Raw genomic sequence first — 19,034 nt, 5'->3', positions numbered from 1 at the left:
AAGGATATAATGCAGAATACTGTAGCTAGTATTGTCCTGAGGAGAATAGGTGGCAGTAAAACAGCGAGAGAAAAAACCTGTGTGTAAAAAACCACAGTGGAAAAGTATATGTGTATATATATATATATATATATATATATATATATATATATATATATATATATATATATATATATACAATTAATGCGCGCATATGACTACACATGCACAAGTAACCGCACAATGTAATTATTAATATTCACAGAAAGAATAAACTCTTCATAAGCTTCTTATAAAATATAGTACTTATCTTCACAAGAGCAGCAAAGAAAGAGGAAGTGAAAGAGGACTCCAGATGTTATATTACCTAGGCTACATGCTGATTGGTTACCATTTACCTGTTACACACCTGACTAATTAAAACACTTTTACTTTACTTTGTTAACTCTTGCTGCTATGAGTAGTAAAGAAAGATTTAATGTATAAAATGAAGCCTCCTGTCTGCCATAAAATTATTTTTAATTGTTACTACTTTTTTTAAAGCTTTTACATATTTTTTATTATTTTTTAAATATTTATTAATCACAGTGATTAGAAAGATGGGCTCCATTGACTTGCATGGTTGCATGCAGTACCTGTATTCAACCTGCAAGTGGAGACCCTCTAGCGAACTTTTCCAACTTTGTTATTTTTTTCAAAGGACGCACCGCCATCTTGTGAGTGGCAAGATCACTTGCAGTGGTGGTTGTGACACAGCGCGTCTTGGGGTGAGTGTTCGGTGTCGCTGAACGCCTCGTGATTGAGGCATTTCAGCAACACCATTGAAGTTTAGGAAGTGATCGTTGATCGCCTCCTAAACTTTTAAAATGGGCGTCCGCCATCATACAGTGTATGGCGGATGTTGACGCCCATGGGGAGGGGCCAGACATGGCCCATGATGCCGATCTCGGTGTTGCTGAATGGCTCGACATCGATTAGGTATACTACAGTCATAAGACAACAAAATATGGGTACTATTAGATAGAGGATACTATGACGCCCCAATGGTTGTTTGGGCCATTTTACATAGGACATAATGGTATGCAAAGGGGTGAACAAACACAATTAAACCTTGATACATTCTTAGATCATGTTGTTCTTGAAGCTCCATGTTAATCTGCACACTAATTAACATTTATTTATTTACCTCCTAATGACTGGGGGGAATAGTAGTCATTTAAGAAAATAGTTTTCAGGATTTTGGGAGTCTGCATTTTGCCCCTGTTACAGACATCTTTGCAGTATACTTGGTAAGAACAGCCAAAAAATGCATAAGCTTATTCTCTGAGTTTCTCTGTGCTCTCAGGGATTTTGAATGTGAAGATGGACTAATAGTTTTTTTTTTTCACTTGAAATATACTATCCCAGCACAGGGAACATACTATATGGTGTACATTATTTTTTACAAAGCCGTAGAATTCTTACATTGGTTATGATGATTTTCAACAAATAAACAAAAAATACCTACAAAAGTACCCTATTTGCTTGATTATAAGACAAGGTTTTTTAACTAACCATCATCTTATATTCAAGGTCATCTTCTAATCAGACCTCAAATAGAGGCGTGCAGACAACCTCCGCTGCTGCCGGCACTTCCTCTGGGGCTTCTATGAGGGAGTCAGCATCATGTGACCTTCCGGTGCCGGGATTAAAGTGTTTGTGATAAGTGCATCATCCTGTCTTCCGATGATCTGGGTGACATCAGCAGTGACGCGACCCGGAAGGGAATGCCCAGCTTTCCCGTACTCGCGCCGGTAGCCCTTACAGGAGATCGGGAAGCAGTATAGTGGCAGGGATGTGTCCCTGGTGCTGCAAGAAGGTCAGGACGTACCGGTACATCCATAAGGGTTTTTTGCAATGCGTTTTTATGGACGTACCGGTACTTCTATAGGGGACTGAAGGGGTTAAAAAGAACTGTTTCCTGAGCACAGAGATTTTCAAATAGAGCAAGTTGCCTAGAAAGTTGCGGCTCTTTTGCGTTTACTAGTCAAATAGTGGACATACAAAAAATTAGAGTGTGAAGGCAGCAGTAAGGTATATGCAAGGTCTGAAGGCGATTTAATTTCAGGGCCTAGCATGGTTTAAAAACATAGGTATCTTTAGTAACAAAAATATGTATGCAGGTCCTATCTTGTCCAGGGGGGCACTATTCTGCCTTAAACTGTGCTCTGTCCCGCGTTGATGAAATGAGGATGTTTTACACTGTGCACTGTAGCTTTCAAAAACCTACAAATGTGGAGTATTTCCATAATCTGGAGACGCAGCTCTGCACTGGCACATAACCTGCGCAAATAATGCTAACCAAGATGAAAGCGTTTCGTAAGAAATGCCAGAAATTAATAATGGCTGGCTTTGACAGAGATTGGTGGCCAGATGGCTGCATGACAAGAGCCAAATTGTTCCTAGGGAAATACCCTGCTTTCCAGAAATATATACTGTGTTGGTTATTGGTTGTTCTTTTGCTCATGATTACTGTTAAAAACTAAACCAGTATACTAACATATAATATTTGAAATTTGAAACAATTGATACAGCGATGCAGAATCTGCCGGCGATCTAAAAAATAAGTATAATAATAATAATACCTTCTAGTATTGCCCTATAATTCCCAGGAATTCTAAACGCATAAGGTATTTCCAAACTTGAGGGAGCTAAATTTTGGTCAACCCAACTACTTATAGCAAAATCATACAAACTGTCTTTGTCTTTACATATTATTTGGATACTAAAGATGGACTTTTGAGGTAAATGTTAAAATATAAATAGTTATATGCAATGATAAAGTGCATTGAAAAAATACGATAATTTGAGACACCGCAAAAAACTTTAAAGGAAAATAACTTCGGGAAGGGGTGAGACGTCTATGTGAGATTTGAAGGTGCAATACTCAAAATGTACGCGTTGTTTAACGAGGACACTCGTCGCGTGTAATACGTAACGCCGCCAACGCCCGCGTAAACGGGAGAGCATTCAGAGGAGGAGGCGGCGGCGGCTGAGGAGGAGCTGCTTTGGAGCCCGCCTACCATCCTAGCTGCGCATGTTCAGTGTAGGAGCCATTGTATAGCGGAAGCAGCGGTGCGCCTGAGTTCCGTTGTAGAGTGAACTCACAAAATGGCGAAGATTGCCAAAACACACGAAGGTAAGACGAATATGTACGAGTATATGGTTAAATTGGCAAAATTATATTCTATAAGTTAGAAGTTCTGGCCATCGACTGTAATATGTACCGTCTGAGGTGAGAACGCGAAGTCCGTGCTTTGTGTAATGGCGCCCGAGCTGTGTCGTGGTAAACCACAGGGAAGGCCCGTGTGTTCATGGAGGACATCTTGAAAGGAACTGGTTAGGGTCTTACGCACCCTGATCGTAGGGGATTAATGTTTGGCCGTCCTGAGACGGTGGTAATATTGCCAAACGCTTTCTCTTCGGTGGGTTGGTGTGTCTGGATCCTGGCTATTTGGCGCTGTAACACGTGTACTCTCTGAGAATGGGATTTGACCGAAGGCCGCTGTGGGTTTCTAGGAAGGTATTTTTTTTTATATTATCCGAATTACTTGTCGTAGAAAGATTGTGTATGATGTCTGCGTGTTACATATTCCTTCCTTACCCGGTTGTTTTAGTTCCTAGAGTTGTCCCGTTCGTGCGCTGCTGGCACTGAGGTTTATTATGCGTTGGACCAAACATTGGTAGTTTATTTGTTATGAGTTTGTGTGATTAGTGCAGGGACTCAGGGATCGCAATGGACTGCCGTGTATTTAGCTTCTGGATTGTGTGGGTTACCTTTTAAGCCTGGATCTGATCTTTAGGGTCCTCTTACAATGTTAAATTCTGTGTTGGTAACCTAGGGTTACGTGTAAAGTGGGGCAATTGGCGTGACCCTCATTTGGTGTTCAAAGCACTTTTGAATTAAGATTAAGTTGAGATTTGTGGAAGTATCAGCGTTATCATATTTATTTATTTTTGAACATATTGCTCTCTCATCACCCCTCACTACAAAGGTTGCTTGAACCATACGGCAAGCATCAGCAACTCAGTAGGATCTTCGTTCGGTTGAACGTTTGTGGGCTGCAGCTTGGTTTCCTTTATATTTAATTTATAAAGCGCCAACAGTTTATGCAGCACTTCTTACAGCTGATACATTCGAGGGGTCTGACAGACTAAGACAAGGAATATTAGGTAAAGAGGACACTGCTTGCAAACTTCGTCTAGAGGTTTTTGTTTATGTATTTCTATCATATCTTGGGAGGCACATCTTGCTTTAAACCAGGTGTCTATGAATAGCTTATTAATTCCTGAAAGTCCTCTGCCTGTAAAATAGTTGCATAAATATGAATTTAAATGCATGTGGTGGTTGAGGTTTCCCGCTTTGCTACAGTGTATGTGACTGCTAAGGGTAAAGCAGGCACTGTGGGTGTTCAGATGTTTATTTTGTTTAATGTTTTTAGTTTTAACTGTAAATAGTTATGTCTTAGCATTCACTGATGTACGGTCAGCTGGAACAGGCTAAATTGTATTCCTCAATACCAGGCGCTCCCTATGTCTACAGCCTTGCTCACATTCTATGCAGCACATTGGAGTATTGTATAGCAGATCACCCTAATCTTTCCAGCACCTTCAGAACCGCATTCAAAGTTCAACATTTTCCCCTGCAAGCTTGTGAGCCCGGGGTGCTGGGAAGGAGGCAAATTGCATATGGGTGGATCCTACAGAGTAGACTAGATTCAATTGTCTCGTGGTGACTGTTATGTATGTACTTGTTATGTATACAGATTGCTGTAAAGAATCTTCATTTGTGTAGCTGGCTAAGCTCATACGATAACCCTTAAGGGGATTTTACATTTGGTGCTGTGACTTTGGGCTGTTTGAGACGATGTGCAGGCTGTTTGCAAATATTTTTCATTCCTAACCAGCCGGGCCATGCGGGATTCAGGTTGTGTTCACCGTGTGTCTAGGAGGGTCTTGGGGTGCTACCTTACGGAATTTGTATACAAAAGAACTACAACACTTGTTTGGCAATAGCTGTAATCATTTTAATGACCACTTAAGAAAATCACCTTTGCTGCAGTTTTTTTGTTTTATATAGTGTCATTCTGTGAAATCGCCTTGTCTGCCCCCACAACTTTCCTCAATGTATTGTGTATTTTGGGTGGTAGTAGTGTAAAAATATTTTAACTACAAACTTGCTTTTCTGCTTATTTGCATGGTTACATTTAAAGGGCAACTGCCCAGTTTCAGGTTATCTGTTCTTTTTTTCTGTTGTATGTGGGAGCTCTCCTCATCATCTTGACATCTTCACAAGCTGTAGGCTTATGCACAGTCTTGTACGACAACACTCAGAGAGCCCACAAACGTTAGACCTATTGGAGGATCTTTTCTAAGCCATCCTTGGAAATTAATTCATGGCAAACTTTGTTTTTGGTTCATTATTAATTATTTATATAGTGCTGTCATGTAGAACAACTCTTAATGAAAGTCTGAATAATTTAAGATTTAAAAATACCATACTATTAGATTAAATACAACTAAGTGTGCGTATATAAATTTATAGCGTTCTTTGTTTACGTATAGGAATATGGCGATTCCTTTGGGGTCGTTACATGAAATACTGACCATACATTTTATTTTTATTTTTTTTAGATATTGAAGCGCAGATCCTTGAAATTCAAGGCAAGAAGGCAGCACTTGATGAGGCGCAAGGAGTTGGTCTTGATTCAACTGGATACTTCGACCAAGAAATTTATGGTGGCAGTGACAGCAGGTTTACTGGATATGTGACTTCTATTGCTGCAAATGAACAGGAAGATGTAAGTATAAATGATTAGCACTATGTAGTTAAGGTTATGTAATGTATCATAATATATCTGCTAGCTTAAACCGGTTCATTAGCATTTCTAACATTTCTCAAAATGATCCATGACTGTTTCTAGTCTGAATGTGTTCAATAAACCTTATCGTTACATGTTTTGAATCTCTTGCGCTAGGAGAATGGGCTTGTGTATTTCAAAGTTTTATTGTTGAAAGATTTCTTGCATCATGTTATGGATTTGTTCCCATTGCTATGGACCAGCTTAGATCGTCTAGCTGAAGAAGCTCAATGGGGTGGTAGTTCATAATATTAGTATAGTCAGCAGGTAGTTAATATATACTTTTTGAGGGTGTTTGATATTTACACATTTCTAGACTAATCCTAATCTTGTATTTACTGTCTATTTTCACAGGATGATGATGACTGTTCAGCAGCAACATTTGAACAGAAAAAACCAGGGTATCATGCTCCGGTTGCATTGCTTAATGATATCCCACAATCCACTGAACAGGTAGATACAAGTAAAATTTTGGGTCTATTTGTCTTGAAAGTTAAAAAGACAACAAAAAACAGACTTCTTATTCCTTTCATTATTCATTTCGATTTTTACTAACACAATTGCTGCATGTCATTTTTATTTTTGTGTAACCACGCAAATTATACATTCCTTTTTCAGGTGAAAATAGGGCTTTCATTTGAAACCATCGAAACAATAAAAAGAATTGTGCTAGTCTGTGTAAAAAAATAAATAAATAAAATATATAACAAAAACCTAAAATGTTTACAATTTTCTACACCTTAGTTGCCCCTGATGGACAGTGACCCAATTTATATTGGGCAACATCCCTGATTAGACATACCCCACATAAAGGATGGGGGTGGGGTTTTTTTTTACATGTAGTGCAAGGGGTTTTATTTTGCATTGTTCTTTGTGCAGTATTGATTAGGGATCGCTCGTACATTTGATGTTTTCCATTGTTCTCACAATGACATCACCGAGCTTACTGTATTTTATATTTTTATTTTGCATTCAAAAACTTTTTTGTTAACTTTTGCTTTTGTGGGAAGAGGGAGAAACCTTTCTTGCTCTCTTCCTTTTGATCCTCTCCTACACTGATCTCTGTAGCCTTGCATTGGGGATTGCGATGCATGTGATCAGCCAGCAATGGGAGCAATCGGATATCCCAGCATGGTCTAGACAGACCCTGCAGAGCATATCCTATCACTCTGCGACCTTCTGATGTCTCCCAGAAGGCAATCCGCAATTGTGCATTCTTTACGCGACAACTTACTGGTGCTCGCAGCGATTACAAACCATCAGTAGTCAGGAAGCCAGTGATGATGGCTTCGGTTTATGTGGTAGTCTAGGCAGGTCTTCCGTGTAGCGAAGGGAAGGTGTTCCCGCTGCTTCAAGAAAGCTGGGATGTACCGGTACATCCGTAGGGGACTAAAGGGGCTAATGGTGTTATAATGTGGGTCTAGATGACTCTTTCCATGTAAATGCAAAAGAGCAGTCATTACCATCTTTCACTTAAGTATGAAATTTAGTTGATCTGAAAAGCTTTCCCAATTAACCAGGGAGATGAAAAGAAACCAAATTTTAAAGTGAGTCAATTAAATTATTTATTTGGTGTCATTCATTGAGAATCATCTCATTACATGTGTTAGTTAATAAAGTTTTGTTGAAAGTTTTTCTGAAGCTTTCACATATTTGAATATATCTTTTCCTTCCCTACAGTATGATCCGTTCGCAGAACATCGACCACAGAAAATCGCTGACAGGGAAGATGAATATAAAAAGCACAGACGGATGATGATCATTTCCCCTGAGCGACTGGATCCTTTTGCAGATGGTAAATTACTTGATACAGTCACTCTCATATTTTATTTTGCCTCCCCTTTGGAACCTTTTATGGTGTGCCATGCTTAAACTGGTATGCTTTTTCTGGTACCTTTTTAGTATTTGTGCCTTTTTATATGTAAACCCTTGGGGTTTAAACACACATTGGTTAACCAAGCAAATCACAGATCGTTTTACAATATGAGCTAACTTTGGGTAAGGTACCTCTTTTAATATCGCTGCTATAAAAGGTGCAAGGGGGCTTTCCCTGGGGAGTAATATAAGAGCAGATATGGACACATTCATTGTTCGGTACATATCATTTTCTTTTGATCATACAGGTTTTCTAAATATTTTCAAGCTTTAAGAATGCCCTGCAACAAGTTTTTGGAAACTTACCTCTGCCCTAGACAGACAGACAGACAAGTGTGCCCATGATGGGCTCGGTCTCTGTCATGAGATGGTCTGGTTTCAAACTGCCTTGTGGGCAGGGCAGTCTTGAAAGCCTGCAAGTGCAGGTTATTTTAATGTATCTACAACCTGCATGTAACAGGGATGGGTTTTGGTGTTTTGTGCAATTGTCAATGATATAAACAATGCTTGTCAGAATTCACAGGCCCATACTAACTGTCCTTAATTTCTTTCCTACAGCAGTACTGCTAAATGCCAGTCCTGTCTGCATTCTTAAGGGTGCAGTGCAACACATCCTGTGTAGCTAATGGTGAAAAAGTAATCCAAAGGAAGTTGTATCATAGTGTCTGAGTGACACTACCAATTGGGCATGGTCTCCAACATAGAAAATGTATCATTTGCAGTTAGTGGTCCTTACCTTAGGCCCTTGATGTCATGCCCGCTACATGCTAGGAAAAGGAGTCTCATGCCGGCTGCAATAATAGATGTTCTGTGAAATATGCATCTTCAAATCGGCTTTAGTAATCATCCATCATACGATGCAGGCAAGATTCAAGGCAAAAGAAATGCCTAGTGCTTTTCGTGACAATAGTGCTTAATCATAGGCATGTGGATCTTGCCATTTTCCCCCTTTCATTTACTATATTCTGATCTCCACATATACCAACATTTAAGATACCTGTGGATTGGCAGTTTTCATTTGTACTGCACCATTTACCACATGAACTTAGCTTTTTTTATCTTAACAATGGTAGTGGTGTTTTATATTGGTGCAAAGATTTAACTTAAATTGTTCATAACACAACCCTAATTAGTTGCCTAAAGATTACCAGGCGGAGTTACCCCATGTTTTCCCATACACCCTACCGCGGTCAGTGGCTTTCTCTGGTGTAACCACTGGCTTATTTCTTAATCCCCCCCCCCAAAACAACTTACTGGAATTGGTAGAAAGTAGGTCCAAAAATAAAGTCCTGTTTTTGTGTTTTGGATGCTCTCAGCCTTTACCCAGGTAATGTTTATGAGTATACATTTTCCAAAGTGTTACTAATGGTAAAGAGATGATTTTCTAGGCTTCTATTCTGCTGCTTGAAGTCAGAAGTGCTGATGGAGACAAAGGCACGAAAGTGTACGTATTCTGGGCTGGCAACCACGGAACCCATCTGAAGATGCTACACTGCTTTGTCATTTTTTATTTCTACCTGCATTAAAAATACTTGCTTTAAACTGTAGTTTGTGTTCAAACAGGTTACATAAACGGCAACTCATTAAAGTAAGAAATTTAACTTTAATGTGAAATTATTTAAATAAAATAGAGATGAATGTTGGTTAGCATATTAGGTTTATTTTTTGTTCAATATTTTATTTTAAAGAATTGTTTTAAGTACACTTTTATTTATTGATTTGTTTGTCTGTTGCTCTTTTTTTCCTGTAGGAGGCAAGACCCCAGATCCAAAAATGAATGCTAGAACGTATAAGGATGTTATGAGAGAACAACATTTGACAAAAGAGGAGGTAAGTTATCTTAAAGGATAGACTGGCTGGACAGCAAACTGCTTAGTTTCTCTGTAATTTAGCAAAGGAACTACGGTTTTTAATGCCACAATGGCATTTAAAAAAATGTATGCTTTCATTGTCTAGTAGGTTTTGTTACTTTTAATATACAAATTGTAAATTATGTTTTTACTTGGTTGCTTATACTTTCTCTAATTCTTCCACAGCGCGAAATCCGCCAACAACTAGCAGAAAAGGCTAAATCTGGTGATCTGAAAGTGGTCAATGGATCGTCTGCATCTGCTGCATCACAACCATCATCAAAACGCAAGAGACGATGGGATCAAACGGCTGACCAAACACCCGGTTCCACCCCAAAGAAAATGTCGAGCTGGGATCAAGCGGAGGTCGTTGTACTTAATCTATTTTTTGAAACCCCAACCTCCCTGCTTTTTTTTCTCTCTCCTGCAGTTTTACCATGTGTAGAGTAGACATCCTAAGTAGCGACTGTAAAACTTCACTATATTAATGTATACCACTCTTTTACGGGACGGTTACTCTACTAATCCGCTACACACTCAACTGAACTTAAAATGTTCTCAAATTGTTTATTATATCAGATTCTTAGGTTTTTGAAGCCTGTATCTGATTTGTGAACTAATTTTTATGGGAGAATTTAATAGGTTTGTTACTAAGCTAAATATATCCAAAGCTCAAAACTTTTATATATTGTGAAATTAAAGGCACAGCAAGGACAACACTAACATTCTTTTTCTGTTCTTGAAAGACTCCTGGACATACACCTTCGCTAAGATGGGATGAAACTCCTGGTCGCTCAAAAGGAAGTGAAACTCCTGGAGCCACGCCAGGGTCAAAAATTTGGGATCCTACTCCTAGCCATACACCAGCAGGTGCTGCAACCCCAGGCCGTGATACTCCAGGCCATGCAACTCCTGGACATGGAGGTGCAACCTCAAGTGTGCGCAAAAACAGATGGGATGAGACTCCTAAAACAGAGCGTGGTGAGTGTGGTTTTTGTGTCCTCACCCATTCTGTCTTTAGTCCTTGTTAAGCTTAACGCTTAGCTTTATTTTTCTCTCTCCTCCAGATACTCCTGGACATGGAAGTGGGTGGGCTGAGACTCCTCGCACAGACCGTGGTGGTGACTCAGTTGGTGAAACTCCAACACCAGGTGCAAGTAAAAGGAAATCTCGTTGGGATGAGACTCCAGCCAGTCAAATGGGTGGTAGCACTCCTGTCTTGACGCCAGGGAAAACACCAATTGGTACACCAGCTATGAATATGGCAACACCTACACCAGGTAAGATTTCTTCCTAGAATGGAATGCTTAAAGATAATGAAGCCTTTGGTGCCCCATGCACACTTTCTAAAATCTCCTTTCTTTAGGACACATAATGAGTATGACACCTGAACAGCTTCAAGCTTGGAGATGGGAGCGAGAGATTGACGAAAGAAACCGTCCATTGTCTGATGAAGAATTGGATGCTATGTTTCCTGAAGGTTACAAGGTAATTATCGATCTTAGTTGCCAACAATCTACGAAATGTACATTCGATAGAGGGCCCTGCTCATGTATGTATATATAAACACAATTGGCTTATCAGACCTACCAATTAAACGGTTCTGTGCCATTACTGTAACAGGGTGGCAAAAGGAACGTTTCTATGATGCCTGCACATTGGTAAATTAATAGGGAGTGTAGGTCTAATTGGGCAACGTTAATGCTATGATTCTTCAGACAATATTATGTAAAGCTTTTTGTAAGTTAGTGGAAATAATACTATAATAATTACAAGCTTAGCGGTGCACTTGTTTTTCTAGGTTCTTCCTCCTCCTGCTGGTTATGTCCCCATACGTACTCCTGCAAGGAAACTTACTGCAACACCAACTCCTTTGGGTGGCTTGACTGGATTCCATATGCCTACTGAAGATAGATCCATGAAAAGTGTCAATGATCAACCGTCTGGAAATCTACCTTTCCTTAAACCAGATGATATTCAGTACTTTGATAAGCTGCTGGTAAGTGTCAAACATCTACCCTTAAAGAACCTGCAATATGGTGGGTCTGTTTTCTCCTGTATATTTTCTTACTGTTTTTAACTGGCCTTTTGCAAAATTTCCATTTTTTTTTTCTTAGGTTGATGTTGATGAATCCACACTAAGTCCAGAGGAACAGAAAGAAAGAAAAATAATGAAGTTACTCTTAAAAATAAAAAACGGTACACCTCCAATGAGAAAGGTACATATACTGTTTTTAATAGAATTGTTAGATTAAAATCTCAATTTACGCTCACTGAATAATCATGTTTTCTCCTTTTTTATAGGCAGCCCTGCGTCAAATTACAGATAAGGCCCGTGAGTTTGGAGCCGGTCCACTCTTCAATCAGATTTTGCCTTTACTGATGTCACCAACTTTAGAAGATCAGGAACGTCACTTGCTTGTTAAAGTTATTGACAGAATCTTGTATAAACTGGATGATCTGGTCCGACCATATGTACACAAGGTAGGCTGAAATGTAGTTTGCAGTGTTTTTGTTTGCAGTTTGTACCTGTTTGTGCTATATAGAGTGTAATGTGTTTTTGTTTTTGCAATTGTGCCCAGTTGTACTTTTTTTTTTTTTTTTTTTTTTCTATGGTTGTATCAGCAATGGTTTCCATGAAATCTAATTTTAACCTCTTGCTTTCCAGATTCTTGTGGTTATTGAGCCTCTGTTAATTGATGAAGATTACTATGCCAGAGTTGAAGGCAGAGAAATTATATCCAACTTGGCCAAGGTATTTATCCTGTTTTATCTTTTTTAACTACACAGATACTGCTATGCATGTTTTTGCTTTTTTTTAGGTGTATTTTTAGCTTAGAAATACCTTGAAGTTCATATGTGGTAAATTTGTGTACGCAGTTTATACACATGTTCATAACATCTTAATGTTTTAGGGGACCTGTTTTTCTCATTTACCACTGTTTGTAAACTACAAGCTGTAGTCACACTCATTCTGTGTCTTCCAGGCTGCTGGTTTGGCTACTATGATTTCTACTATGAGACCTGATATTGATAACATGGATGAATACGTCCGTAATACAACAGCCCGAGCATTTGCTGTAGTAGCATCGGCTTTGGGCATTCCATCTTTGCTACCTTTCCTGAAAGCCGTATGTAAGAGCAAAAAGTCATGGCAGGCTCGTCACACTGGAATAAAGATTGTGCAGCAAATTGCTATTCTTATGGGATGTGCTATCTTACCCCATCTAAGAAGCTTGGTGGAAATTATTGAACATGGTAAGATTTTGTATCTTTAACCATATCAGATTGTTAGGGAAAACTTCTTTGAGATGTGCTTTCATGTATATAACTGCTAATGAAAATTGTCCTCTAAACATTTTTAATTCAAAATCTATTTAACATTTCACCCCTAAATATTGTAGAAGCTAATCTGTTGGGAATTAACAAACCAATTTGTTAGTCTATAAGTGAAAATGTATGTAAATGTTTAACAGCCCCCATTATCTGTATACAAACCACAGGCTGTACATGCTTATGTATGCGTTGGACCCAGTCATTCCCCTCTGTCCTCTTTAATTTCTCCCCCCTTTTAAGTTACCTTCTCTCTCTTTTGGGAGCTCATTGGTGCAGTTGGCCCTTGTAAGAGTAGGAATATAATGGAGAGTAACTTAAAAGGCTATTTTTGCGGCAAAAGTGTGTTCGTTATGCCAAAAGCCTCCTCTATATAAATGTTTTTTTTTTTGTTTTTTTTTTTAAGGTCTTGTTGATGAGCAGCAGAAAGTGCGAACCATTAGTGCTTTGGCTATTGCTGCCCTAGCCGAGGCTGCAACTCCTTATGGTATTGAGTCATTTGACTCTGTGCTGAAGCCTTTGTGGAAAGGTATTCGTCAACACAGAGGAAAGGTATGTAGAATGCAAGAGGTAAGAAATAGTCTTCCTCGTTGAAGCCACACAAACAGCTCTGACTTATTTATCTTGTTTAATAGGGTCTGGCTGCATTCTTAAAGGCTATTGGTTACCTTATCCCTCTTATGGATGCCGAGTATGCAAACTACTATACTAGAGAAGTGATGTTGATTTTAATCAGAGAGTTTCAGTCTCCTGATGAAGAAATGAAGAAAATTGTCTTAAAGGTAAAGTGCCTTCTCATTTTTATTCTTGTACAGCATTTACTTTGTGCAGAGGTTATCAATCTTGTGGATGTGTGCTTTAGCCCTGCACAATGCGTTCACGCTTTGTTCTACTAAACCCTTTGCTGTGTCATTACAGGTAGTCAAGCAGTGCTGTGGTACAGATGGTGTGGAAGCAAATTATATTAAGACAGAAATTCTTCCACCTTTTTTCAAACACTTTTGGCAACACAGAATGGCTCTTGACAGAAGGAATTACAGACAGGTAAAACAAGCTGTAAATATAAATGTAAAACTAGCACAATTTGTTTTTCTTTTAGAAACTCTAACTTGTTTTATTAATGCTTTTACAGTTGGTGGACACCACAGTGGAGCTGGCTAATAAAGTAGGAGCTGCGGAAATCATTTCTAGAATTGTTGACGACTTAAAGGATGAGGCTGAACAGTACCGTAAAATGGTCATGGAAACGATTGAGAAAATCATGGGGAATCTTGGCGCTGCAGATATTGACCATAAGCTTGAAGAACAGCTTATTGATGGTATCCTCTACGCTTTCCAGGAACAAACAACTGAGGTATTGATCTGTCAGCGTTGTTAAAATGGTAACATTCCATTGGCCATTGCATTTAGAAGGTTTAAGTGTAACTGTGTGTGTACAGTCCATTGTCTAAAGTGTTAATTGCAGAACCCCAGTAAAACCTGGATTTACTAATGGTATAATTTTGGTTGTTTATCTTTTTCAGGACTCTGTAATGTTAAATGGTTTTGGCACAGTTGTAAATGCTCTTGGCAAGAGAGTTAAACCATATTTACCACAGATCTGTGGTACAGTCTTATGGCGTTTGAACAACAAATCGGCAAAAGTGAGACAGCAGGCTGCTGACCTCATATCCCGCACTGCAGTTGTGATGAAGACCTGCCAAGAGGTATCTATTATGTTTGTATTTTGCTGTTCTGTAATATAGCGTAATATAAGATTTTTTTTTTATTTTTTTTTCCAACTAACTTTGTTTTTTTATTTTAGGAAAAATTAATGGGTCACTTGGGTGTTGTCTTGTATGAATACCTTGGAGAGGAATACCCTGAAGTACTTGGAAGCATTTTAGGGGCGCTAAAAGCGATTGTCAATGTGATAGGTAATTTATATCTGTGTTTTCATGGTAAACGTGTGTGATTGTTGGTATGTACACTATTCAACTTTTTTTTTTTCTACAGGTATGCATAAAATGACACCACCGATTAAGGATCTGTTACCAAGACTTACACCTATCTTGAAAAACAGACATGAGAAAGTACAGGAGAACTGTATTGACCTTGTTGGACGTATTGCTGATAGGTTAGTTTCCTTTAATGTTTTTTTTTTTTTTTTTGGACAAGCAACCAAAATGCAGTTTATGTAACACTTTTTAATTACCTGACACATTGGAACTTACTGAAGGAGTGTTTAACTGCATATGTTTAACTTTAAATTAAATCTTTTTCCATACTATATCAATCCTTAGAATTTTTTTTCTATACCTCTATTTTGGATTTTTTCGTTCTCAAATTCATATGCTATTAAATATGCATCAGCACTTATTTGTTAACTTTAAAATGAATCAGGAGGCATACTTCTGGCAAATGGCTAGCTACCTTTGCCGTAGCAATTACATAATTTGTTGGTAGGCTTGTTTTTCTTCTGGGTCTGCTGTAGGCACGGAATTCATCTTTTAAAGCTTTATCTCATAACCTTTGCAATCTACTTTTGTTACCAGGGGGGCAGAATACGTGTCTGCAAGAGAGTGGATGAGGATTTGTTTTGAGTTACTTGAGCTCCTGAAAGCTCATAAGAAGGCAATCAGAAGAGCCACTGTAAATACATTTGGCTACATTGCAAAGGCTATTGGGTGAGTATTTTTGTCTCTGGTATATGGTATAATTCAGTTGAGCATTAGATACTTGCTGTGGTTAGTGTTTGATGGAACAGCTTTCAGTTGCTACATTTTGGTTAGGAATATGTTGACTTTTTAAAATGTTGCTTTTAAACTTCTGTCTTGGTGGTTGATGTTGTGTTAAAAGGTGGTTCACATTATATTTAATTCTGCTTCCTGTAACTTTTGTTTTTTAGGCCACATGATGTGCTTGCCACGCTACTGAATAACCTTAAAGTACAAGAAAGACAAAACAGAGTGTGCACTACAGTAGCTATTGCTATTGTTGCTGAAACCTGTTCACCATTTACAGTTTTACCAGCTCTGATGAATGAATACAGGGTGCCAGAACTCAATGTTCAGAATGGTGTATTAAAATCCCTGTCTTTCCTTTTTGAGTACATTGGAGAAATGGGAAAAGATTATATCTATGCTGTAACACCGCTACTTGAAGATGCGTTAATGGACAGGTACGGACTGCCACCTGTATTTTTATTTACTCTTTACAAAAGTTTGAATCACTGTATGATAAATGTAATTTTGGAGATTTCAAGTTTTCTAACATTTGTAAGGGTTATGTGTGTAGATGGGGGGGGTTTGTATTGAGTTATGAAATTCTAGTCTTGTTACTTTTTTTTTTAACTTTTTTTTTTTTACAATTCTTTTGTACAGAGACCTTGTGCACAGACAGACTGCCAGTGCAGTTGTTCAGCATATGTCCCTTGGAGTTTATGGATTTGGATGTGAAGACTCCTTGAATCACTTATTAAACTATGTATGGCCTAATGTGTTTGAAACTTCCCCCCATGTAATCCAAGCGGTTATGGGGGCTCTTGAGGGATTGAGAGTTGCAATTGGACCATGCCGAATGTTGCAGTACTGCTTGCAGGTAATTTGTACGTCCCCCCCCCAACACCATTGGGTATTATATGGTACTAGCATTTTAAAATCTAATAGCTTAGAGCACATGTCCCTTAATGAAGCTCATAGTGTGTGCTCTTAACCTCTATCTATGCTAATAAGTGACTTTTCTTAATTTTCCTTTTTCTAATAGGGCCTTTTCCATCCTGCCAGAAAAGTCAGAGATGTTTATTGGAAGATCTACAATTCAATATACATTGGTTCACAAGATGCTCTCATAGCACATTATCCTCGTGTCTACAATGATGAGAAGAACACCTATATTCGTTATGAACTTGACTACATCTTATAAACTTGTGGTTTCTTAGCCCCACCCATACATGTTCTGCATTCGCTTTAATTTGATGTAAAGCTAAAATTATTGCTGATTAGCACTGTCTCCTAGACCAATGTCATGCAGCATGATTTTTTTTTATTATAGAAATAACCTGTTTTGATGTAAATTGTAACACTAGTGACCATGTAACTTGTGGTATCATCATTTCCTGAACTGGTCACGTTTTTGATCGACCTTAGTCATCATTCCTAGTGTTGAAATGGGATGTGAATTTGGGAAATAAACTTTTTTTATGTATAAAATACACTTGCTTTTATTTTTTTATTTTTTTAACTAAAATCATATGTTCAAACATAAATTATCAACATTACTCTATCAAGAAGTTACCTATTTCCAAGTATCTAATTACGCATTGCAGAGCCAATCCTGTCAGTTTCCCCTTGCAAGGCAGGCTGACCTGATGCTATGATTCATTGCTTTTGTTATATAAGCCTGAAAAGCTAATTTTGTTATGACTGTGATTATGCGTTAATGGATTAGCATAGTAGTAAAACAAACTACAAGCAAACTCCCACTAGTGAATAAGCACCTCTGACCACATATCCTAACCACATATGCCAATATGTTTAATCTCATTATCTTTTATTTGTATAGCGCCAACAATTTACGCAGCGCTTAATACAATACATATATTCGAGGAGTATGACGAGAATTGACAGACTAAGACAAACCGATACATTGGGTGGAGAGAGCCTTGCTCGCAAGCTTACAATCTTGAGAATATATGTTTTTATACCTTGTGTCTTTCTGATAGCTTCTAGACCACATATACAGGTTTACTAGTAGCTTCTCTACAGAGTTTGTGCTTCAGCCACATAGTTACACGGTTATATAGGCTGGAAAAAAAAAGACACGTGTCCATCAAGTTCAGCCTTTCCTATATCGGTTAATTTGTTGCTGATCCACATGCTGGATATTATTGCCAATGAGTATATACAGTCAAGCACATAGTCATGCCATCTGCATAGACACCCATGGACTAGAATGGGTCGTTCTGAAGAGCTCAGTTGCTTTAAACAGGGCACTATCTTAGGATTTCACCTTTGCCCCAAATCTGCTTGTGAAATTTCTGTTCTTGTCCACTGTAAATGCTATTATAGTGAAATTGAAGCATCCTTGAGTAACAACTGCTCAGCCATGTTTTCCAGAGTCATCTAAGATAATTTTTGTCCCAGCATGTTGATTTTAGGGGACTTCCTTCTTGCTATGATGGATCTCCATGGTTATGACCGTTTGATGCCAAAGGCCTTAACACCACATATAAGAGTGATGCGCTCAATCTCGAAAGGCGGATATTGTGATACAGGAGACCCACTTGCTGAAAAGTAAACACCAGCTATTGGCCTTCAAATCCTAGTTTGGGAAGACTTGTCTCCCGTTTGTTATTTTCTTCGGCTCTAGGTGGAGCCGGTTTCCTGGACTAAGCCCCCCTTAGTGGGGGATGCCTTTGGCACTATAGCTGGACGGCTGGTGCCGGCGCTGCCCACGTGCACTTACCTCTCTGAGCCGCTGTTGCGGCTCACTCTATCATTCGCTTCTGCTCCTCGTGTGCAGTTATTATGGCGGCTCCTGATAATTCTGAGCCCCCCTCTGTTGAGGACAAACCTAAAACCCTGCACCTTCCTATGCTCACCTTTCGACAGTGCAAGATCCCACTCTCCTGAGTTGTCGGACTCAGAATTTGATTATTGGAGGAGTTTGCATCTAAGGGGGGGATCCCTGTGGAGGAGATTGATACCCTTTATCGCCACTGTGAGGTCTGTTATGCATCTGGAAGAAACTACTACCTAGAGTGACCCTTCCTGTTCACCCTGCTCTGTCTGATCTTAAGGAGGAATGGCAGGACCCAGAAAGAAGGGTTAACCTGTCTAGGCGTGTTAAGTGTTTATCCCCCTTTAAACCCTTAAGGACAATAGGGGTTCTTACTCGTAGTATATTGTGGGACAATGGCTCTTTTAACATTTTTCAGTGTTGTTGTTTAGCTGTGATTTTCTTCTTTCTCATTTCATGCTCCCACACATTATATATTGTTTGTTTCAGGACAAACAGGGCTTTCTTTAGATACCATTAATTTTATCATGATAAAAATGATAAAATATGGGTATTTTTTGTTAAAAAAATACTTTTTCAAACTTTTTAAACAAAAAAC

The 19,034-nt window shown here is 38.7% G+C and overlaps 1 protein-coding gene across 4 annotated transcripts; it reads left to right on the top strand.

The window, feature by feature from the left end:
* The first annotated feature begins 3,067 nt into the window (after positions 1–3,067).
* SF3B1 (splicing factor 3b subunit 1) lies at positions 3,068–17,129 on the top strand. Of its 4 annotated transcripts, XM_053472223.1 has the most exons (25): positions 3,068–3,157; positions 5,653–5,819; positions 6,234–6,332; positions 7,560–7,674; positions 9,505–9,584; positions 9,791–9,973; positions 10,351–10,585; positions 10,672–10,884; positions 10,971–11,092; positions 11,406–11,603; positions 11,722–11,823; positions 11,909–12,088; positions 12,273–12,359; positions 12,592–12,862; positions 13,344–13,489; positions 13,573–13,719; positions 13,856–13,981; positions 14,070–14,291; positions 14,461–14,643; positions 14,742–14,853; positions 14,933–15,053; positions 15,472–15,603; positions 15,825–16,097; positions 16,300–16,516; positions 16,682–17,129. In XM_053472223.1, exons 1-25 carry the CDS (start codon positions 3,130–3,132, stop codon positions 16,838–16,840), a joined length of 3,918 nt encoding a protein of 1,305 aa, XP_053328198.1. In that variant the 5' UTR covers positions 3,068–3,129; the 3' UTR covers positions 16,841–17,129. The 4 variants fall into 4 exon arrangements, 3 of the variants coding, with proteins under 3 accessions (XP_053328198.1, XP_053328200.1, XP_053328199.1); XM_053472224.1 differs by lacking the exons at positions 3,068–3,157; positions 5,653–5,819; positions 6,234–6,332; positions 7,560–7,674 and adding an exon at positions 8,987–9,198; XR_008355107.1 differs by lacking the exons at positions 10,351–10,585; positions 10,672–10,884; positions 10,971–11,092; ... (14 more) ...; positions 16,300–16,516; positions 16,682–17,129 and adding an exon at positions 9,143–9,198 and having other exon boundaries at positions 9,791–9,947.
* Positions 17,130–19,034: the final 1,905 nt, after the last annotated feature.

This window comes from Spea bombifrons, chromosome 7 (assembly GCF_027358695.1).
Source record: "Spea bombifrons isolate aSpeBom1 chromosome 7, aSpeBom1.2.pri, whole genome shotgun sequence".
NCBI lineage: Eukaryota > Metazoa > Chordata > Amphibia > Anura > Pelobatidae > Spea > Spea bombifrons.
This window is presented reverse-complemented; position numbering and strand designations above follow the sequence as displayed.

What these genes read in the sequence shown, in the direction of transcription:
- SF3B1 (XM_053472223.1), top strand. Translation starts at nt 3,130, where the DNA reads ATGGCGAAGATTGCCAAAACACACGAAG. An exon ending in TATGGCAACACCTACACCAG is followed by an intron (nt 10,885 to 10,970) that starts GTAAGATTTCTT and finishes TCCTTTCTTTAG; the next exon opens with GACACATAATGAGTATGACA. An exon ending in TACATTGCAAAGGCTATTGG is followed by an intron (nt 15,604 to 15,824) that starts GTGAGTATTTTT and finishes TTTGTTTTTTAG; the next exon opens with GCCACATGATGTGCTTGCCA.